General features: G+C 66.4%; 5 protein-coding genes across 5 annotated transcripts; 3 read left to right on the plus strand and 2 right to left on the minus strand.

Annotated features, from left to right (window-relative positions):
* Window positions 1-45: 45 nt before the first annotated feature.
* VPS9D1 (VPS9 domain containing 1) lies at window positions 46-4,702 on the plus strand. Its single transcript, XM_069026575.1, has 16 exons — window positions 46-162; window positions 631-703; window positions 788-880; window positions 980-1,142; window positions 1,443-1,554; window positions 1,696-1,758; window positions 1,934-1,986; window positions 2,066-2,153; window positions 2,268-2,353; window positions 2,443-2,906; window positions 3,038-3,167; window positions 3,246-3,439; window positions 3,512-3,593; window positions 3,743-3,847; window positions 4,139-4,251; window positions 4,645-4,702. The coding sequence occupies exons 1-15, from the start codon at window positions 46-48 to the stop codon at window positions 4,212-4,214; spliced, it is 1,899 nt and encodes a 632-aa protein (XP_068882676.1). The 3' UTR covers window positions 4,215-4,251; window positions 4,645-4,702.
* SPATA2L (spermatogenesis associated 2 like) lies at window positions 4,646-5,889 on the plus strand. Its single transcript, XM_069027264.1, has 2 exons — window positions 4,646-4,993; window positions 5,071-5,889. The coding sequence occupies exons 1-2, from the start codon at window positions 4,646-4,648 to the stop codon at window positions 5,887-5,889; spliced, it is 1,167 nt and encodes a 388-aa protein (XP_068883365.1).
* A 422-nt stretch (window positions 5,890-6,311) lies between these two features.
* CDK10 (cyclin dependent kinase 10) lies at window positions 6,312-9,610 on the minus strand. The gene is made up of 13 exons (XM_069026719.1): window positions 9,464-9,610; window positions 9,279-9,351; window positions 8,750-8,821; window positions 8,558-8,660; window positions 8,361-8,442; window positions 7,939-8,006; window positions 7,677-7,729; window positions 7,525-7,594; window positions 7,386-7,445; window positions 7,177-7,300; window positions 6,957-7,096; window positions 6,801-6,853; window positions 6,312-6,722 (listed from the first exon to the last, which is right to left on the minus strand). The coding sequence occupies exons 1-13, from the start codon at window positions 9,608-9,610 to the stop codon at window positions 6,625-6,627; spliced, it is 1,143 nt and encodes a 380-aa protein (XP_068882820.1). The 3' UTR covers window positions 6,312-6,624.
* Window positions 9,611-9,839: 229 nt separating this feature from the next.
* CHMP1A (charged multivesicular body protein 1A) lies at window positions 9,840-14,338 on the plus strand. The gene is made up of 7 exons (XM_069027020.1): window positions 9,840-9,926; window positions 10,107-10,126; window positions 10,675-10,752; window positions 11,025-11,171; window positions 11,886-12,014; window positions 12,102-12,289; window positions 12,835-14,338. Exons 1-7 carry the CDS (start codon window positions 9,920-9,922, stop codon window positions 12,854-12,856), a joined length of 591 nt encoding a protein of 196 aa, XP_068883121.1. The 5' UTR covers window positions 9,840-9,919; the 3' UTR covers window positions 12,857-14,338.
* Window positions 14,339-15,294: 956 nt separating this feature from the next.
* DPEP1 (dipeptidase 1) lies at window positions 15,295-19,153 on the minus strand. Its single transcript, XM_069027047.1, has 10 exons — window positions 18,929-19,153; window positions 17,881-18,013; window positions 17,475-17,607; window positions 17,246-17,396; window positions 17,079-17,148; window positions 16,606-16,782; window positions 16,438-16,522; window positions 16,290-16,365; window positions 15,917-16,052; window positions 15,295-15,580 (listed from the first exon to the last, which is right to left on the minus strand). The coding sequence occupies exons 1-10, from the start codon at window positions 19,039-19,041 to the stop codon at window positions 15,410-15,412; spliced, it is 1,245 nt and encodes a 414-aa protein (XP_068883148.1). The 5' UTR covers window positions 19,042-19,153; the 3' UTR covers window positions 15,295-15,409.
* Between the last annotated feature and the right edge of the window lie 206 nt (window positions 19,154-19,359).

The following is a 19,359-nucleotide window of genomic DNA, read 5'->3' on the forward strand; positions in this document are numbered from 1 at the left end:
GCGGGCCCGCGGCCCCAGCGCGCCGTTCCGGGCGGCCCCGCGGCCATGGCCGCGCCGGGGGCCGGCGAGGGGCCCGCGCCGGGCCGGGGGGCCCGCGGGCTGCAGGGAGCCATGAGGGCGGCGAGCGGCGCCCTGGGCATGGACAGCGCCGGGCGGACCAGGGTGAGCGCGGGCACGGCCGGGGAGGGACCCCCGGGCTCCGCCGCATCCCCGGGACTGCACCCCCGGGGCTCCCCCCGCGCCCCCGGGCTCAACCCCCCATCCCCGCGGCTGCATCCCCGGCCTTCTCCTGTATCCCTGTGCTCCTTTTGCATCCCCGGCTTTTCCTGCATCCCTGGGCTCCCCCCGCATCGCCGGGGTGCGTCCCCCGGTCTCGCCCCCAGCCGCGGGGCTGCACTGCCGGTCTCATCCTGCATCCCGGGGCCCAGCCGCATCCCGGGGCTCCCCCCGCATTCCCGGACTCACGCCCTACTCCCGGGGCTGCATCCCCGGTCTGACCCAGCACCCCCGGACTAGCCCCGCATCCCCGGACTCCCCCCGGCTCCCGTTGGGACCGGGACCTGTGATCCCCCTGGGGGCTCCCGAGCTCCCCCAGCCCCGGGAGTCCCTGCTCAGCCCCCCCTTTGGCAGGAGGCCTACGTGGAGTACCTGAAGAGCATCACCCTCATCGCCCAGGCCCTGCAGGAGGAGGCAGCAGGGACGGGTAAGGCAGGACCCCTTGTCCCCCCCCGCGGAACCATGGGGTCGGTGGAAGTCCTGCAGTGACCACAGCACCCCCTCCCCACAGAGGACAGCGAGGGGGTCACCCCTGACACCCCGAAACTGCTGAAGCTGGCGGAGCAGTGCCTGGAGAGGGTCAAATCCATCGCAGCGGCGCTGGGTGAGTGAGGGGTGGGGGTCCCGTTTTGGGGAGCTGGGTGCCCCCCCAGGGCCAGGCTGGTGGTGAGGCACAGCCCACCTGTCCTGCCCCCCTCTCCAGGGAAAGCCCAGGTGAAACCGGCTGCACAGGAGCGGGGTGGGGGCCCCACGCCCCTCCCCAGGCACCGCCGGGTCTGCTCAGATGAGGGGGGGAAGCTCTCGCCATTCCTGCCCCCGGAGATCTTCCAGAAGCTGCAGATCGCTGAGGCACAGAGCGCACGGAAGTACGGGGGGCTTGGGCATGGGAGTTGGGACACGGGGACTCGGACATGGGGCTGAGACACAGAGGGGTGGATCATGGGGGCTGATGTGGACTGGGATACAGGGGCTGGGACATGGGAGGCTCAAACACAGTGGGTGGGACAGGGGGGGTTCAAACTTGGGGGTTTGGGACACAGGGTCTGGCAAGAACTGGGACACAAGGACTGGCAGTGGCCCCATACCCGCCTGGGGGGTCATGGGGCAGGATGGGGTCCTGGCACATGTCCTGTGGCCTGTCACGAGTGCTGAGGCTGTTCCTACAGGGAGCTGACACCGCTGGAGGAGGCCTCTCTGCAGAACCAGAAGCTGAAGGCGGCCTACGAGGCGCGGGTGGCACGGCTGAACCCAAGCCAGGCTGTGCAGAAGACATCCCTGGCAAGTGGGGGGCTGGGGAGGGGCTGGGAGGCAGACAGAGCCGGCAGCCAGGCAGGGAGAGGGTTCCTGGGGGATCCCCCACTCCCCACTGCTGGCCATGGGGTGTGGGTGGATGTTCCCAACGCTCCTCCTGCTCTGCAGACACTGTCCCTGCAGCGGCAGATGATGGAGAACCTGGTGATCGCCAAGGCCCGGGAGGAGACCGTATCCTTCCCAGCGGGATTGCTCCAAGAGCTAGCTCCAGCAGAGCCTCTGCCCTGTCCTGGGTGTCACTGACCCCATGCAGGCCTCTGGGGTCCCAGCTGGGGGTATGGAGGAGGGCAAAGGGCAGTGGGTGAGCATGGTGGTGGCTCCGGACCCTTAACTGTGCCTGGCCCAGCTGCAGCGCAAGATGGAGGAGCGGCGGCTGCGGCTGCAGGAGGCAGCCAACCGGTGAGTGGGGATGTCACCACAGGGACCCTGCGCTGTGGGGACACTCAGCAGTGCGCTCACTGGCCCGGGGTGTCCCCAGGAGGTTCTCCAGCAGCGTGGCCCTCACCCCCGAGGAGCAGGAGCAGCGAGCACTCTACGCTGCCATCCTTGAGTATGAGCAGGACCATGTGAGTGTGTGCCAGGGGCTGCTGGCAGGCTGGAGGCTGTGCCGTGGGGCAGGAGGCTGTGCCGTGGGGCAGGGTGCTGCACCTTCCCCATGACCAGCCCTGGACACTCCCCAGGACTGGCCGAGGCAGTGGAAGGCGCAGCTGAAGCGGAGCCCGGCGGATCTCTCAGTGGTGTCAGGGCTCTTCTCCTGCCTCCTGAGGTACTGCCGGGGTGGGCACGGCCCTGCCAGAGCGAGGGGGCTGCGGCTGCTGCCGGTGCCCCTTGCCCACCCCACCCCTCTGCCCACAGCTGCCCCGAGCACCCCATCACGCAGCTGCTGCGGCGGCTGCAGTGTGCGGTGTACGCCCGGCTCTACCCCGCCGTCAGCCGCGGCCCCGCCGACGCTTCCCCCGCCTCCCCCTCGGGCCTCTCCTTCCTGTCGCTGGACGCCGGGGGCTCCTCGCTGCCCGCCGAGCCGGGGGGCCGCCGGCTGCGAGCGTCCCGCAGCCTCCACTGCATGTTCTCGGTGCCCGAGCACGGCCCGGCCGCGCTGCGCCACAGCCAGTCCACCACCACCCCCCTCGCCGACAGCGGCACCCCGGGGCCCGCCGAGCCCCCCGAGACCCCCCGGGAAAGCTCCTTCGAGGACCTGGAGCGGTTCCTGGCGTCCCCCGAGGGCTGGGCCCCCGCAGAGACCCCGGCCGGCCCCGGGCAGGACACGGCACTGCCGGAGCTGCTGAAGGGCGTCGTGAGGGACATCCACAACGCCATTGGTGAGGGACGAGGGCTGTCCGTGGGCTCTCCTGCACCCCGTTATGACTCGGGGCACAGGATGGACAGGATAGGGGGTCCCAGTGTGGGTAGGACAGGGGTCCCAGCTTGCTCTGTGACTTGCCCTTCCCAGACAGGCTGCTGGCTCTGACTCTGCTGGCCTTCGAGGGGCTCGGCACTGCCGCCGGCAAGGACCAGTGCCTGGCCTGCCTGGAGGAGGCCTTCTTCCCCCCACTCTGGGCCCCGCTCCTGGCCCTCTACAGGTACCGTGACCCGCTTTGGAGGGTCTGAGACCCCCTGCTCCCTTCCTGGCACCCCTCCTGTCACCTCTGTGCCCTCAGGACTGTGCAGCAGCCCCGCGAGGCGGCCCTGGGGCGCAGCATGGAGCGGCACCGGCGCGCCAGCCCCGCTGACATGGGGCTGGCCTCACGCCTCTTCCCGCCCACCCCCGGCCGCCCCGCATACGCCTCCGCCGTGCAGGACCTGCGCCTCATCCCGCTGGAGACCTGTCCCCGCAGGAAGCTGGAGTGCATCGGTGAGCGGCGGTGGCGGCGCGGGGCGGGGGCCCGGGGCTGGCGGTGACCCTGACGCGCGCCCTGTGCCACAGTGCGAGCCCTGCGTGGCATCTGCGAGTGTGCCGAGGAGTACTGCGGCACCCGGGACGCCCGGAGCCTCGCCACGGCCGCCATGTGAGTACGGAACAACGTCCCTTGGCCAGACAGAGCAGAACAGGGAGCGTGGGGTCTATGGGGCAGGTGTGGGGCTGCTGCGGCCGGTGCAGTGTTGGGGCACCAGTCCCTATGGGTGCCCCATGGCTGACGAGTCCCTGTTGCCACAGCGGGGCGGATGACCTGCTGCCCATCCTGTCCTACGTGGTGCTGCAGACGGGGTTGCCCCAGCTGCTCTCCGAGTGCACCGCCCTGGAGGAGTTCATCCATGAGGGGTACGTGCCGGGGTGCTGGGCCATGCAGGCTGCCCTGGGCTCAGGACAGTGTCACCCTCCCGGGACGGGGCTGTCGGGGCAGGAGGTGGGTGGGAACAGCAGCTCCTGGGAGCGCAGGGCTGAGGGGTGGTGGTGTGCTGGTGTCCTGGTCACGGCAGTGTCACAGCCATGACGGTGCGGTGCTCGTGCGGTGCCTGGGTTGGCGTCCCGGTGGTGCCGGTGTCCCAGCGGTGGCAGCCTGGCGCCCGTGGTGGTGTCCCGTTGGTGACAGTGTGATGCGTGTGGGCACAGGTACCTGATCGGGGAGGAGGGGTACTGCCTGACGTCCCTGCAGAGCGCCCTGTCCTACGTGGAGTCCCTGCAGTGAGGAGGGGGCGGCGCGGGACCCCCACACCCCCGGGCAGGTACTGACGCCCCCTCCCCGGGTCCTCCCGCCCTGCAGGGGGCGCTGTCCCCGGGGGCGGAGCCACGGGCGGCACGTGCGTTCCGGCCCGGTGGGCGCGGAAGGGGAACGGAGGGGGGAGCGCGAGCGGCCGGACCGGCAGGTGGGGGGAAAGCGGGACCGGGGCGGAACCAGGGGCGGGTGGGAACACCGGGAGGCCGAACAAGGGGAACCAAGGCCGGGGAGTGACACGGGGGGGGGACGGGGACCGGGACCGGGGAGGCCTCGGGGGAGCGGAGTTCCGGGGCTGAGGCTTTGGGGGGGGGGGGGTATCTTCATAGGTCTGGGAGGGGGGTGCCAGCGTTGGGGGTCTCCTGGGTTGCCAGGGTGGGGTCTCACGCTGCTGTACCCCCAGCATGTGTGCAGGCTCGGCGCTGCGGCAGGAGCACCGGCAGGAATACGGGCAGGAGTTCCGGCAGGAGTTCCACCAGGAGTACCGGCGCTCGCTGCAGCGGGAGCTCGGCCCCGCCGGGACCTGCCCCGACCCCGCCGTGGCGGAGCGGCTGCGGCAGCGGCTGCAGCGGGAGCCGGCGCTGCTGGGGGCTCTGCAGGAGGACGCCCTGGCACTGCTGGCCCGGGGGCTGCGGGACCACCCCGACACCGGGCTGGCGCTGCAGGGCCTGGCCGGCGCCTTCCGGCTGCTGGAGCTGGCGGCCGTCAACCTCTACCTCTTCCCGTGGCGCCGGGAGTTCGGCACCATCCAGGTGAGGCCCTAAGGTGGTAAGGGGATGTCGTGGGTGTACCCAGACACCTCCAGCCACGCCTCCCGTTCTCCTTGCAGACATACTCCGGTGCTTACGTGCACCTGCTGCGCCCGGCGCTCCCCGAAGCCGACCTGCTGTGGAGTTTGGGCCGACTGGGCTACGAGTGGCAGGACCGGCACCGCTTGGCTGTGGCCCGGCTGCCCCCGGGGCCCACGCTGATCGCCGCCGCTGTCGGCTTCCTTGCCTGCCGCCTGGAGTGCGAGATCCTGGCGGAGCTGGCGCTGCGACTGCCGCGGCCCCGCGCCGAGGAACTGCTGGAGGCACGGCATCGGGCCGTGGGGGTCAAGGGGCGCCTGGAGATGCTGCAGGACCTGGGGACGCAGCACGGGGCACCTGCCGACTGTGGGGACAGCGTGGATCTCTACCAGGAGATGCCAGCCAGCCCCGAGGACACAGGGGGCAAGGACACAGCTCCCCCAGCGCTGTGGAGGGACCCTCAGGATGTACCCAAGAGGGGCTGGGGACGCTGTGATGGTGTGCTTGGGCCAGAACCCATGGGCAGCGCTGATCCGGACACCTCCTCTCACCTCTTCCCGGAGCAGGAGCTGGTGGGGACCGGCACAAGTCCCCAGGTGCTGGGGGAGCACCGGGATTGCCCCCAGGACGCCCCAGAGCTGCCGTGCTACCAGCTGCACTCGTGCCTGCACCGGGGCATGCTGCCCTCGTACTGCTGCAGCACCTGCCGGCAGCTGCACGCCGGCAGCTGTGCCACGGGCCGCGCCTGCCGCAGCCGGCACCGCGGCCAGGAGCTGCGCGGGGAGCGGCAGCAGCGGCTCTGGCTGCAGCGCACGGAGCTGGACATGCTGCTGGCTGAGGGCTCTGCACCCCGCTCCTAACACGGCTGCTGCCTGCCTGCCGGGAAGGGGTGGGCATGGCCACCGCTTGGCACAAGGACACCGGACTCATCAGCCCCCGAGACAGCGGTGCCTGGGCCCTGCTCCAGCCCAGGCACTGCTGCTGTAAATTATTCAGTGCATCAGTAAAGTGGCTGCCTCAGCATGGGCTGTTCTGTCCTGGTGCGGGGGACCAAGATGCCTGGTCCAGGGTCTGCAGTGACACCTGACAGCACATCACCCTACAGGAGCAGCTCCCACCTCCCATGAGAGTGGGAGCTGGGATCCACTTAAAGGTAGACAGAACCTGGGCTGGCATGGAGGTATCCTTGTCCCCAGGGAGGAATGGGTGAGACAGAGGAAGGAGAGCAGAGCCACAGCTTCTCCCAACCCTGCTGGCACCAAAGGATGAGGTCACTCCCTCCTACCGTTGCCAATTCAGATACTTCTATTGATGGCAAAGTCGGGGTTGCCCCCCACAGACAGCACAAACCAGGACCCCTGTGGGACAGGACCGACCCTGCCAAGCCTGGCTATCCCCAGGCCCCATCTCTCCTCTCTCCCCGCCCTGGGGCCACACTTGCCCAGCCCCAGACTGGAGCCTGCCCCATCCTGCACGGGGAAATGGATTTGGGAGCCGTCCTGGGAACGGATGGAGCGCGTGGCACTGGCCAGGACTGTTGGGCTGAGGGAATCCACCTCAGCCAGGACACATGGTGCCTGTTCCCATAGTACAGCTCAGGGCTTGCTGCGCTTGGCCTGGCTCTCCATCCCCGTGCCGGCCGCCCGCTTGTTGCGGTGGTGTGGGAAGGTGGGCATCAGCTCCGGCTCACAGGCTGTGGGGCACAGAGAGGTGTCAGCAGGGCCCAAAGCCTCCCAGTCCTGCCCTGCCCCAGGACGCGGGGGGTACTTACGCAAGGGCTTCTCCTTGAAGTAGGAGCTCTCCAGGCAGTCCTTGGCTGTGGCCCTGTGGGGGGCACAAGGGCAAGTGGAAGGGGCTACCCCAGCCTGGGGGAAAGTGTAGGGCAGGTTCGCTGCCCTACCCACCCTGCATCCTGCCTGGCTCTTACCTTTTCTTGGGGTCATACATGAAGAGGAAGTTGAGCAGTCGCAGCCCAGCCTCTGAGAGCCAGGGGAACCTGTGCTTCAGGTTGTTGTAGGGCTGTTTGCGCAGGGTGTACTGGGTGGCCAGCGGCAGCTTGGAGAACCCCTGGGGGAAACTGCGTGTGAGGAGGGGCCAGGGGAGCAGCCAGGGAGACAAGACTGGGAAGATGGGCAGGGAGCTCTCACTGGCCAGATGTTCTCGTTGGGTGTCCCCAAGAGCTGCACGATGAGGTCGATCTGGTGGATCTCGGAGGTGCCCGGCAGCAGCGGTTTGTGTGCCAGCAGCTCGGCCAGGATGCAGCCAGCAGCCCTGCAGAGCACAGGAGCCTCTCCAGTGACCCCCTGCAGTTTGCAGGCCCCCAGCTCCACCCAGGCAGCCTCAGCACCCCGCTTACCACATGTCGATGCTGGTGGTCTGGGTCGTCATCCCCAGCAGCAGCTCCGGTGCGCGGTACCTGCACAGGGGACGCTTGGTGGCAGAGCCAGCACGAGCCCGTCCCGCGGGGAGGACCCGCCCCAGCACCAACCACTCACCACAGAGTCACCACTTTGGGGGTCATGGGCTTGGGGGGCATCCCGTAGGTGCGTGCCAGGCCGAAATCGGCTGCAACAGAGAGGCAGTCAGGAGGGAGCCCAGCTCTAAGCTCCGGGCACGGCTGGAGCTGGACGCAGGTGCCGGGACTCACCTATCTTCACACAGCCTTTGTCGGTCATCAGCAGGTTGGAAACCTTCAGGTCCCTGTGGGAAATGGAGCAGCTGGAGGTGAGAGACCGCAGGGAGAAGCCAATCCCATCATTCCATGGCCTCCCTACCCTGCTGGTGCTCCCACACTGATGGGCACCAAACCCCCACCCGGAGCTGCTCCTGATGGTGCTGCTTGCTCCCAGCACATGGGAAGTGTCCCCAGACACCCCTTTGCCCCCCCAGCTCCATCCTGCCGCTCCCACCTGTGGATGATGTAGTTCTCATGGAGGTACTGCAGGCCCTTGAGAACCTGCAGAATGATGCACTTCACCTGGGGACAGAGGACAGGAACTGTGACCGCTGCGGGAGCAGCACTGGCTGGACAAATCCCCACAGGCCAAACCCACTGGGGTGTCCTGCAGTCCCTCCACCCCTGTGTCCTCCCAGGGGGTTCTGGGTGGGCATTTTCTCCCAGCTCTGTTTCCCTGACAGTTTGCTCCAGCCCCAAAGCCAGCCTGGAAAGTCCCTGGAGGGTTCACTGAGAATCAGTGAATCAAGCTCCATCAGAATCCCTGGCATCCCCCAGCTCAAGGTCTAGGGAGCCCCTCACAGTGCCCACATATTTTGGCAGGAATGGCAGCACCCTCTCAGGGGTGCTGGACCCAAATCCTGCTGTACCCCATACCTGAGCCTCCGAGAAGGGCGTCTGCATATTCTCCAGGAGACTGGCCAGGTCCTGCTCGCAGTATCCCATCACCAGGAAAATACTGTTGGAGACAAGACAAGGTCAGAGCCTCCCCCAGGACAGATTTGTCTGCTGAGGTGGCTCAGGGCTCCAAGGAGGTCTGGAAGGCAGAGGGAGGACACACAGGGGACTCTCACCTCTCCAGGTGGTTTCCCACAACCACTTCCTTCAGTTCCACAATGTTGGGGTGCTGGAGCTGCAGGAGCAGGGTGATCTCCCGCAGGCTGCTGATGGGCATTCCTGGGGGAGGGAGGAACAGCCGTGCTGCAGGAACGGGCTGGAGCCAGAGCCAGGACAGGGCAGCCCTTGCTCCCCCCCTCCTCCGTTACCATCTTTCTCGTTGTCCATCCGCACTTTCTTCAGTGCCACTGTCTCGTCCGTCAGCGTGTCCCGGGCACGGTCTGGGGGCAGCACAGGCTGCGTTGGCGCCAGGACACACACCTGGCTTCGTCCCGACCCCACCTCGGCCCCCAGCCCAGCCGCAGGGGTGGAACTGGGTGAGCTTCAGGCCCCTCCCCACCCCGGGATCCCAGGGACCCGTGCTGGGATTCTACACGGGGGAACGGCTTCCCAGTGCCAGAGGGCAGGGATGGATGGGATATCGGTAAGGAATTCTTCCCTGGGAGGGTGTGGAGGCCCTGGCACAAGGTGCCCAGAGCAGCTGTGGCTGCCCCTGGATCCCTGGCAGTGCCCAAGGCCAGGCTGGACATCGGGGCTTGGAGCAGCCTGGGATAGTGGAAAGCGTCCCTACCCATGGCAGGGGGTGGAACGGAATTAACTTGGGGGTCCCTTCCCGGTCCCGCGTGGCCGCAGCGCACCGGGAGCCGCCCGCGCCCGGGAGGCACTGCCCGCACTCACACACGATGCCGTACGTGCCCTCTCCGATCCGGTTCAGCTTCTCAAACTCCTTCACGCTGCGGCACCGTCCCAGCTGAAACCAAAGAGCAGCGTCCAGGCGGTGCCGCCTCGACGGTTCCTCACCGGGGACGCCCCCCCCACCGGCCCCGAGCCCTCTCACACCCCCGGGGACCCGCTGCACTCACCCGATCGGCTGCCGGAACCTCGAAGAAGCCGTCGCCCCGCAGTCTCCGCAGCCGCAGGGGTTCCAGCTCTGGTTCGGCCGGTCCCGATGCCGGTCCCGATGCCGGTCCCGATGCCGGTGCCGCCTCAGCCGCTGCCATGTCGGCCATGGCGAGTTCCGCCCCGCGCACGCGCGCTATTATCCCCGCCGGCTCCGCCTGCCCCCAGGCCCCGCCCACACGCGTTGAGCCCCGAGCAACCGTTGCTAGGGAGGGACCAATAGCGACCTCGCCCGCACGGCCCCGCCCCGTTTGGCCCCGCCCCTCCCCTCTGTGGCCCCGCCCCTTCGCGACCGACGCCCCCCGAGGCCTTCCCGCTGACCACGTGACCTCCCCGCCCCGGCCGCGAGTCTCTCGCGAGGCTCAGCGCGCGCAGCCCGGAAGCGGCGGCGGCGGCACCCGGAAGCGGCGGCCGGCAGGATGGACGGTACCGGGGGGTTGGGCGGTACCGGGGCCTCCCGGCGGGGCTGGGGCGGGTCCTGAAGGGTGGGGCTGGGGGTGGGGAATCGGAGCCAGGACTGGTGGCCGGAACGTGTGGGCGGGGTCCCCGGTCTCCCGGTCCCGGTCCCGGTGGTGTCGCTGAGACTGTGCTTTCCTTCCTTTCCAGACACGCTCTTCCAGCTGAAGGTGAGGGCAGCGGAAGCCCTTCCGCCTCCTTTCCGTCCCGTATCGCCGGTCCCGGGAGAGCGCCGGGGTCGGTTCCGCCCGCTGGCTCGGCCTCATCGGGGCTTCTCCGGCGGCGGGGCCGTCACAGGAGGAGGCCCCGGAGTGCGGGGGGGACCGGAGGTGCCGCGGGCAGAGGGTCGAGCAGCCATGGCTAGCGAGAGGTGGGGTGGGACAAGTGGCGCTGGCACGGTGGCACAAAGGGAATGGCTTCCCAGTGCCAGAGGGCAGGGTTAGGTGGGATATTGGGAAGGAATTCCTCCCTGGGAGGGTAGGGAGGCCCTGGCACAGGGTGCCCAGAGCAGCTGTGGCTGCCCCTGGATCCCTGGCAGTGTCCAAGGCCAGGCTGGATGAGGCTTGGAGCCACCTGGGACAGTGGAAGGTGTCCCTGCCCATGGCAGGGGGTGGCACTGGGTGATCTTTAAGGTCCCTTCCAAACCAACCCAAACCATTCCGTGACTCTGGCCCTGGCCCTGCCCCGCTGTATCCCGGTGCTGTCCCTCTCTCCACAGTTCACAGCAAAGCAGCTGGAGAAACTCTCCAAGAAAGCCGAGAAGGACTCCAAGGCCGAGCAAGCCAAAGTCAAAAAGGTGGGTGGGGCTCATCCTGCCGGTGCTCAGCCTGTGTGGGGTAGCTGGAATTCCCTCCTCCTGCCATGCAGGAGCAAGAAAAGGGCAGATCCACTGCCCAGCCTGCACTCCTGCACTGCCGGGGGAATGTGGCACATCCAGCAGCACGAGGGGGGTTTATTCCCACTCTGGGGCATTCCCAGCTCTGGGGTCACGGGAGAGCTGTTTCCTGCTGGGAGCCCCCAGTCTGAACCCGTGGGGGGTTCTCTGAGGGAGGGTTCTCTGTGTGCCAGGCCCTGCAGCAGAAGAACGTGGAGTGTGCCCGGGTTTATGCCGAGAATGCCATCCGCAAGAAGAACGAGGGGCTCAACTGGCTCCGGATGGCGTCCCGGGTGGACGCCGTGGCCTCCAAGGTGCAGACAGCCGTCACCATGAAGGGGGTAAGAGCCTCCAGCGGGGCTTTGGGAGCTCCATCCCCACATGAAGCTTCCCCTCTCAGTGCCTCCAAGCAGCACAGGCTGCCCCGTCCCCCACAGCGACCCCTCCGAGGCTCCTGGTGGTCTTGATGCCTTTTCCTGCTCTTAAAATCAAGAGTCGTACACGCTTAGAAGGGGAAAAGGGATTTTACCTTGGTATTTATTTTAAGGATCCTTAGGTGTACACGTCCAGGTCATGCGCATCGAGATGCACCCCGCCAAATGCCCACCCCAAAGATCGGGTATATATATCATTATATATATACTATATATATATAGTGTGTATATATTATATACTCACTAATTAGCAGATCTATCAAAGATTCCCCAATGAGTGGCTCAAGTGAGCCCCCCTCCCCAAGGAGCCTTCCCCTGGATGGTTCTATCTTGGTTTACAGAATGTGTTCTGGAGAGGACCTTGGGGTCTGGGGCACACTGATCCCTAAATACGAAGCTTCTAAAATGTTTTGTCTCTTAGCTTGACAAACAAGTCCAAGAATGTAGGCAAAAAGTACTAGGAGTACAGAAGTTGTAAAAAGGTATAACAGGGATAGAAAAGGCAAAAAATCTTCATGGCATCAGTCTCAGACAGGTTCATCCTACCCGGGGAGGTGTCAGGACAGCGCTTGGATTCATCTGCACCCCTCAGAGCATTCCTGAAGGAATCTCCTCTTGCAGGTGACGAAAAACATGGCACAGGTGACCAAGGCCCTGGACAAGGCCCTGAGCTCCATGGACCTGCAGAAGGTGTCGGCAGTGATGGATAAATTCGAGCAGCAAGTGCAGAATTTGGATGTTCACACGTCGGTGAGTGCCGGGCATCCAGGAGAGAGAGGGTGGGACGAGGATGGGATCCCTGGGCCGGGCAGGGTGACAGGGCTGTGTCTGTCCCAGGTCATGGAGGACTCCATGAGCTCGGCCACCACGCTGAGCACGCCGCAGGAGCAGGTGGACAGCCTGATCGTCCAGATCGCCGAGGAGAACGGGCTGGAGATCATGGACCAGCTCAGCCAGCTGCCCGAGGGGGCCTCGGCCGTGGGGGAGAGCTCTGTCCGCTCCCAGGAGGACCAGCTGTCCCGGAGGTTGGTTCTCTCCCAATTCCTGGATAGTTCCAGTGCTTCCCAGGATCCTTCACTGGCATGAAGGGAAGGAGATGAGCCCCCTCTGTTGTGTTTGGGCAAGTCCCCAAGACTGTGGGGCCACTTTGGGCCTTGGGAGGGGGTGGGCCTGGTACTGGGCAGGGGCAGGACAGGCCCCCCAGCCCCACACTCACCCTCGTGCAGCTGCTCCGCTCAGGGAGGGCCTGGCACTGCCCTGCCAACAGCTCTGGAACTGCCCCCGCTCCCACACAGCCACCACGGGGCCATCTGGGGACAGCCCCGAGGCTGTGGCATGGGGACAGCCTGGGGAGAGGGACCAGAAGAGAAGGAGGAGTTGGGAAGCCGTTCTCCACAGCACCTCAGCTGTGTGAGTTCACCCCCAGCCGCCGTGGCTGCGGCTCCAGGGCAGGATTTCGAGGAGGTTCCTTGGCAGAGGAGTTCCCTGGACACACTGGCTGCAGCTGCCCCCGAGCTGTGGCTGTTCCTGCTGCCCTGACCTCACTCCCTTCTGCTGCTCTCCCCTCCAGGTTGGCTGCCCTGCGGAACTGAGCTCTCCCGTGGATGGCACCGGTGGAGCGGCCGCGGGCGGAGGAGCCGGGACCCCCTCCCACAGCCCCGGCCCTGCCGCCCCCCCGCAGCACGTCCCCATTACCCCCCCGCCTCGGGACTCTCGTGGGGGTGACAGCCCTTCCCCGAGCAGGTGGCAATCCCGGCAGGAGGGAACGCAGCCACTCCCGTGGCCAAGGAACGCTGTGCTGGATTGGGGTGGGGCTTCGTTCAGGGGGTGCTGCTGGTGGTGCCTGGCAGAGCCCCACATCCTGCTGCTGATGGAACACTAAGGGGACTTTCCTGGTCTCGGGATGCTGCTCCCCAGCTCCTCTGTTGTTCCCTGTCCCTGCCCCGGAGCTGAGCTGTGGGCTGAGTTCCTCGGGAGCTGTTTGGGAGGAGCAGGAGAATCCACGGGGTTCCCAGTGTCCGGCGGCGCTGCGGGAAGGACCCTGTGCCCGGCTGTGGATCTGGGGAGGTCGGTGCCTTGCAGGAAGGGGCGGTGACACCAGGGCGTCCCTTCCCCCGCTGTCACTGTCCCTGTGCCCTTTGCTGCTCCACGTCCCACCGGGCCAACACCCCCAGCCCCGTACCACGAAGTGTCCTTTGGAACACCCTCCCACCCAGCCCTGTGCGTGTCAATCCACACATTCCCCAGGCACTGCCAGCTGGAAATGGTTATCCCGGCCCTGGCTGCCAGTTTGGACCAGTGAGGACCCGTGTCCAGCACTGGGAGCGGATTGCAGCAGCTGTGGTGGCTGCAGACACGTCCCCAAATGTCCCCCTGCTGGGTGGGTGTGACAGGGAATGCAGAACCATCCCGGGAGCAGCTCCCTCTCTATCCCTGTGCCTCATCCCTGGATATCCTCTGTCCGCTCGCTGCTGGCGCCGGGCTGGGAGCGGGGGCTGCTCGCCGCGTCCCCTCTCGCCACTTGTCCCTTGTCACCTTCGCCTGGGGCTGGAGCTGTTTGTGCCCCTCCCGCGCGATCCCCGGCACCGCGGAGCTGCTGGATTGCTGGAAGCTCTCCCGGAAGGAAACGCTGTTTCCTTTGGGTCTCCCAGGAGCAACTTTGACCTCTGGGGGATGTCATGGGGGCCACCTCCCCGGCACAAACACTTCCCGCTGTTATTTTTCCCGAGTTCAGTGGCCTTGGAGCGTGTGGCTGGTGACACAGAGCCTTCCTCCCCACCGAGGAGGAGGAGGCGGCTTTGGTCTTCAGCAGAGCACTGGATCTTGTGCCACCTCCCGATGGGCCTGGCGGGAAGCTGGGGGACCCTGGAGATTTGTACCTGGCTCCTGGCTCCCTGCACGGTGTCCCCGTGGGACCGGGGGCTCCGGAGCTGCCCCTGTCCCTCTCCCCGGGCTGTCTCTCTCTCTGGTTTCAGTGGTGATTTTTTTTAAAGTTCGTCTTATTTGCCTTCTTTTTCCCCAAACCGTGTCCATCCCCTTCTGTGGGTTTAAATAAACAATCTATGAACACCCCAGTGTGTGTTGGGGGTGTGGATGCAGACGGGGTCCGTGGTCCCCATGGTCTCACCCTGTCCCCTGCCCTGCGACAGGACCTGGTGCCAAGGGGCTGCCCTGGAGCTGAGGAGGAGGAAGGGGCTGCTCTTGTTCCCACAGCCTCTGCCCATCCAGGAGCTGGGAAGTGGCTCTGGGTACCCGCTCTGGCGGTGCTGGAGGACAAGGACAGCCGCCTTCCCCCACTGCCGCCACTCCTGCAGGGACCTGTCCCTCTCCTGTCCCCGGACCGGGGGGACCAGGGTGAGCAGGAGCTCGGAGCAGCTGGAGCCCAGCTCCCCTCCCCATTGGAGTTGGGCCAGCCCAGCTCCCTGCATCGTTCCCCAGCCCTCGTGGGGACAAGCCGGGCAGCCCGAGGGGAGACCCCGGGTTTGGCACCGCACCGAGGTGGCACCGCACCCATCCTGCCATCAGCACCTGCCCACAGCAGCCTCACTGCCAGGGACGGGGCTGCGGGGATGTGCAACCTTCCCTGTCCCCATCCCTTCCCTGTCCCCATCCCCTCCCTGTGCCGGGCTGGCAGACGGGCCCCGTGCCTCAGCCAAATCCCGAATGCCACAGGAAGATGGCTCTCCTTCTCCTGCCTGTTCCCCCGCCTCCGCTCCGAAGACAGGCTGTTCCTGAATGCGAGAGGAAATTGCTAAGGAGATAATTAAGTAGCCAATTAATTAGCTAATGATTAGTGGAAGCATCCTGCGGAGGCAGCGCCGCAGCCGCCCCGGCCAGGTGTTGCCGGGATGTGTCACTCCCGGTGCGGTTACGGCTTCCCGGTGGGCGCCGCCGGGACCCGGCTGCTCTGCCCCGCCGGTGACATGCCGGGCTGGCCGGGGACACGCCGGGGTGGCCCAACACCTCCAGCCAGGAGCCGATGGGCGCTGGCGGGGGTCCCGCAGGGTCCCACACGGACACTCGCTGCCGGCACTGCTCGAGCCGCGGTTTTATTTCGCCGGCAGATCCGGCGGAAAAGGGCGCAGGGTCGTGCCCCGCCCGGCCGCCCCCGGGCACGGTGCCGGGGCCGCGGTGGCAGCCGCGTGTTAGCGGAGCACGGAGAGGAGCAGGGCCAGGGGCAGCGCCAGGGCTGCCGACGGGGCCCGGGCGGTGCCGGCGCCTTTGGAGTACCCGTAGCTGGTTCTGCACGTCCCCTCCAGCTCCTCGAAGGCGATGGGCATCTCGAGGGCAGCTGTGCCCTGCAGGCTCTTCTTCACCTGCCGTGGGGACATGGTGAGCTCCCGCTGTGAGGGGCAGTGCCCGTCCCCACACAGCCCCTACCACCCCGCACTTCCCTGTGCCCCCCCACACCATCCCACGGATGTCCCGGTGCCCCGTGAGTCCCTGTGCCACCCTGTGTCCCCATAAATTCCTGAGTGCCATATGCCCTGATGTTTGACCCATGTCTGCTGCCCCAAGCGTCCCCGTGCCACGTGGCCCCATGTCCCATACATCCCCATTCCTGATGCTCCCAGTGCCAGTTGTGTCCCCATGGCCCAAGTGCCCCTTGCCCTGTACATCCCTGTGCCCGGTGCTTCCCAAGCCCCACTCACCTCCTCCACTTTGCTGAAGACCCGGAGCAGGTTCTCAGCCAGGGCCCACTTCACCTCCTCCTCTGTCCAGTTCCTCGCCAGCAGCTCGGCCACCAGCGCAGGATACTTGGAAACGTCCTCCAGGCCAGTGGGGACCCTGTGCCACCCCACAGGTCACAGCTGGGCTACCCCCAGCACCCCCAGCTGCCCACACAGGGCATGGGGGTATGCTCCTGCCCTTCAGGAAGTCCCCATGGTGGGGACACACTGCCCCATCCCATCCCATCCCATCCCATCCCATCCCATCCCATCCCATCCCATCCCATCCCATCCCATCCCATCCCACCCCATCCCATCCCATCCCATCCCATCCTGCACCATCGCCCCCCTTTACCCTGAGACCCCGTCGTAGTCCCCGCCGAAGCCGACGGCCTTGGCACCGGCCACCTTCTTCACATAGTCCATGTGGTCTGGGGGGGGGACTGGGGTGAGCAGGGCAGAGGGGTCACTGCTACCCCCCACCTGCCTGGGCACCTCCTCACCTGCAACGTCGGACAGCGTGGCCGTGCCACTGCAGGTCACATAGGCATTGTAGAAGTTGACCATCACCAGGCTGTCCGTGGAGGCCTGGGGGGAACAGCCCTGAGCCCCCAGCCCCCCAGCACCCCCCCACTGTCCCTGCCCTGGCCCGGCCGTGCCCCCACACTCACCACCAGCTGCAGCACGTCGTTGGGCACGTTGCGGCGGTGCGGGCAGATGCTGTAGGCAGACGAGTGGCTGAAGATGACGGGGGCTTTGGAGATGTTCAGCACAACCTTCATTGTGTCCACTGAGACATGGGCCAGGTCCACAATCATGCCCAGGCGGTTCATCTCCTCCACCACCCTCTGCAGGGACAGGGATGGGGTTGGGGGGCTGAGACGTGTTATGGGAGGGTCCTCTGAGGGGTCCCCTGTGGGGATGTCTGGAGCTGCTTGGGTGGCTTTTGGCTGATGGGACAGAGGGATGGGTGGATGGACTGGTGGGTGCGGGGATGGATGGATGGATGGATGAACGGATGGATGAATGGATGGAAGGAACACTACAGCCAGGGCAAATCACCCAGCATGGGGCCAGTGGACACCAGTACCACATTCCTCCAATGCCACTGCTCCTGGACACCACAGCTGATGCTATTCCTCACCTTCCCAAAGGGTGAGAGGCCGTGGTGCACAGGTTTTTCTTCCTCGGTGTCCACCAGCCAGTTGTCAGCCCTGCAGAGCAGGGAGAGCATCAGAGTGGCCACACCTCTGACCACATCCCCCCACACTGGCCCTGCCGCCCCCTCTCTGTCCCCACTGGGGGTCTTACCAGGGGGTGTTGCAGCTGTGGGTGAGGGTCATGTAGCGGGCGCCCAGGCGATAGAGGGTGCGCAGGACGCCCAGGCTGCTGTCGATGGAGTGACCGCCCTCCACCCCAATGAGGCTGGCCACCTTCCCGCTCTGGAACGCCTCCCGGACACCTGCGGGAGGGCGGGGGCATCAGCTGGGGTGGGCACGGCCCGTCAGCGCCCCGTGGTGCCGTCCCTGTGCCCGCTCACCGTTGCTGTCGGTGACGCAGGCGAAGGTGTCGGGGTACAGGTCGCACATGCGCTGCACCACGTCCATCTGCTCCAGCGTGCGCTTCACCGCGTCCTTGTTCTGCGTCTCGCAGGGCACGTACACGGACCAGAACTGCCACGGGCGCTCCGTCAGGACGGCAGCATGGGCACTGCCCACCCCACTGCCCACCCCACTGCCCACCCCAGCGTCTCTGCCAGTCCTGGTGCTGTCCCGAGAGCCCCAGTGCTCCCTCTGGTGTCCCTGCCCACCCCAGTGCTCTTTCTTGTGCTCCTGCCCACCCCAGTGCCCCCCATTCCCCGTGGTCCCCTCACTGGTGCCCCTGCCCACCCGGCTGCTCCCTGCCCTTCCCAGGGCCCACCCCAATGCCCGTCCCAGTGCTCCCACCTGCCCACCCACGTGCCCCTGGCGCAGTTTGGGGATGTTGGTGTGGGTGCTGTTCAGCAGCGTCAGGTTGGCTGCTGGCAACATCAGCTGGTTGTTGAACCTCTGGAGAAGCTGCCAGGGCAGGTCGTTGTGCCTGGGCAGGGACAGGATGGGCACTGAGGAGTGGTCTGACCCTCTGCCCACTCCTCCTCAGGCTGCCCACCCCCCTGGCTCGCTGCATACACAGTCCCCCTGTCTGGCTGTCATTCCATCCATTTTCCATCCATGCATCCATGCATCCATGCATCCACCCACCCATTTATTATCCATCCTCCATCCCCCCATCAGTCCATCTGTCCACCCACCTGTCCTCTCAGCCAGAAGCCACCCAAGCAGTTCCAGCCAGGAGCTGGACACAGGGCAGTCCCAGGGGACAGTGCCGTGTGGGGCCCCTGGAGGACCCTCCCCTGTACCTTTCCCACCCATCATCAGCCCTCACACCCGGGGGAGCCAGTCCGACATCCCTTTGACGGGGATGTGACCGCAGGGACATCCTGCCACGAACATCCCACAGCCGGCGGTGCCAGCGGGGAAGTGGCAGGCTCCGGGCTGGGTGCCGCTTCCCGCTCCTGCGTCACAGTCCCACATCCCCCTGCCGGCTCCCTGTTCCAGTGGCTGCTGTGGCACAGCACTGATCCACGAGGGAAAGCTGGAGGGGACCGGAGCCTCCTGAGGGTCCCAAGAAGAGAGCAGGGACTTTCCCCAGGGCAGCCTAGCCCTGGCTTCCCGGTACCCTGCTCAGTCCCGCTGGGCTGCGCCGCCGGGGATCCCCTCGGCTGCACGGACGGTCCCATGGGATCCCCGGGGGAGCTGTCCCCTGTCCCCACACAGCCCTGGGGTGCCTGGCATGGGGATCCCCTGGGAAAGTTGCTCCCTGTTCCCGCACAGCCCTGGGGTGCCCGGCCCGGGGATCCCCCATCGGGCTGTCCCAGCAGGGTTTCCCAGCTGGGATTTTCCCACAGAGACCGAGCAGCCCGGCACGCTGCAGAGCCAGGTGACCTTTGCTCACCCGTCGATGACCGGCGTGGTGGTCATGATGCGCTTGGCCTCCTCCAGGTGCTGCTGTCCATTGCTGGGCAGTGCCAGCGCCAGCACCAGCACCCACACGCTCCCGCCTGGCATCTTCTCCCGCTGGGTGCTGCTGGGGACAAGGGGGGACCTGCCACCACCACCGTGTGAGCACACGCACAGGGATGGCTGCCCCTCGTTCCTCCGTCCCCTCCCACCGTCAATGAATAACCAGGAGCGCAGCGCTACTCCTCCCTGGGTGCCCTGTGCCCACTTGGCAGTGCCAGGGCTCCACGGCCTCCCCCAGCCCAGCCCTCAGTGGCTGTGTTGTGCCAAGGCCTCTCCTCCGAGCCGCGGTGACGCTCCCAATCCGTCTAATGAAGCCCAGATTTTTTTGGGTTGGGAAAGTGCCAGTCCCATCCCTGCCTTAGC

The sequence above is a fragment of the Aphelocoma coerulescens genome, chromosome 11 (assembly GCF_041296385.1).
Source record: "Aphelocoma coerulescens isolate FSJ_1873_10779 chromosome 11, UR_Acoe_1.0, whole genome shotgun sequence".
NCBI classification, from domain to species: domain Eukaryota; kingdom Metazoa; phylum Chordata; class Aves; order Passeriformes; family Corvidae; genus Aphelocoma; species Aphelocoma coerulescens.

Bases quoted from the DNA above. Each gene is read 5' to 3' on its own strand.
- VPS9D1 (XM_069026575.1), top strand. From the start codon at position 46: ATGGCCGCGCCGGGGGCCGGCGAGGGGCCCGCGCCGGGCCGGGGGGCC. The intron at 1,555-1,695 runs GCAAGTGGGGGG...CCTGCTCTGCAG, and splicing joins CTGTGCAGAAGACATCCCTG to ACACTGTCCCTGCAGCGGCA. The intron at 3,440-3,511 runs GTGAGCGGCGGT...CCTGTGCCACAG, and splicing joins CAGGAAGCTGGAGTGCATCG to TGCGAGCCCTGCGTGGCATC.
- SPATA2L (XM_069027264.1), top strand. From the start codon at position 4,646: ATGTGTGCAGGCTCGGCGCTGCGGCAGGAGCACCGGCAGGAATACGGG. The intron at 4,994-5,070 runs GTGAGGCCCTAA...TTCTCCTTGCAG, and splicing joins GGGAGTTCGGCACCATCCAG to ACATACTCCGGTGCTTACGT.
- CDK10 (XM_069026719.1), bottom strand. From the start codon at position 9,610: ATGGCCGACATGGCAGCGGCTGAGGCGGCACCGGCATCGGGACCGGCA. The intron at 8,822-9,278 runs GTGAGTGCGGGC...TGCTGCCCCCAG, and splicing joins GGGCACGTACGGCATCGTGT to ACCGTGCCCGGGACACGCTG. The intron at 8,007-8,360 runs GTATGGGGTACA...CTCTGTCCCCAG, and splicing joins CGCCCTTCTCGGAGGCTCAG to GTGAAGTGCATCATTCTGCA.
- CHMP1A (XM_069027020.1), top strand. The intron at 11,172-11,885 runs GTAAGAGCCTCC...CTCCTCTTGCAG, and splicing joins CAGCCGTCACCATGAAGGGG to GTGACGAAAAACATGGCACA. The intron at 12,015-12,101 runs GTGAGTGCCGGG...TGTCTGTCCCAG, and splicing joins ATTTGGATGTTCACACGTCG to GTCATGGAGGACTCCATGAG.
- DPEP1 (XM_069027047.1), bottom strand. From the start codon at position 19,041: ATGCCAGGCGGGAGCGTGTGGGTGCTGGTGCTGGCGCTGGCACTGCCC. The intron at 16,783-17,078 runs GTGAGGAATAGC...CTGTCCCTGCAG, and splicing joins GCCTCTCACCCTTTGGGAAG to AGGGTGGTGGAGGAGATGAA. The intron at 16,523-16,605 runs GTGAGTGTGGGG...TGTTCCCCCCAG, and splicing joins ACGACGTGCTGCAGCTGGTG to GCCTCCACGGACAGCCTGGT.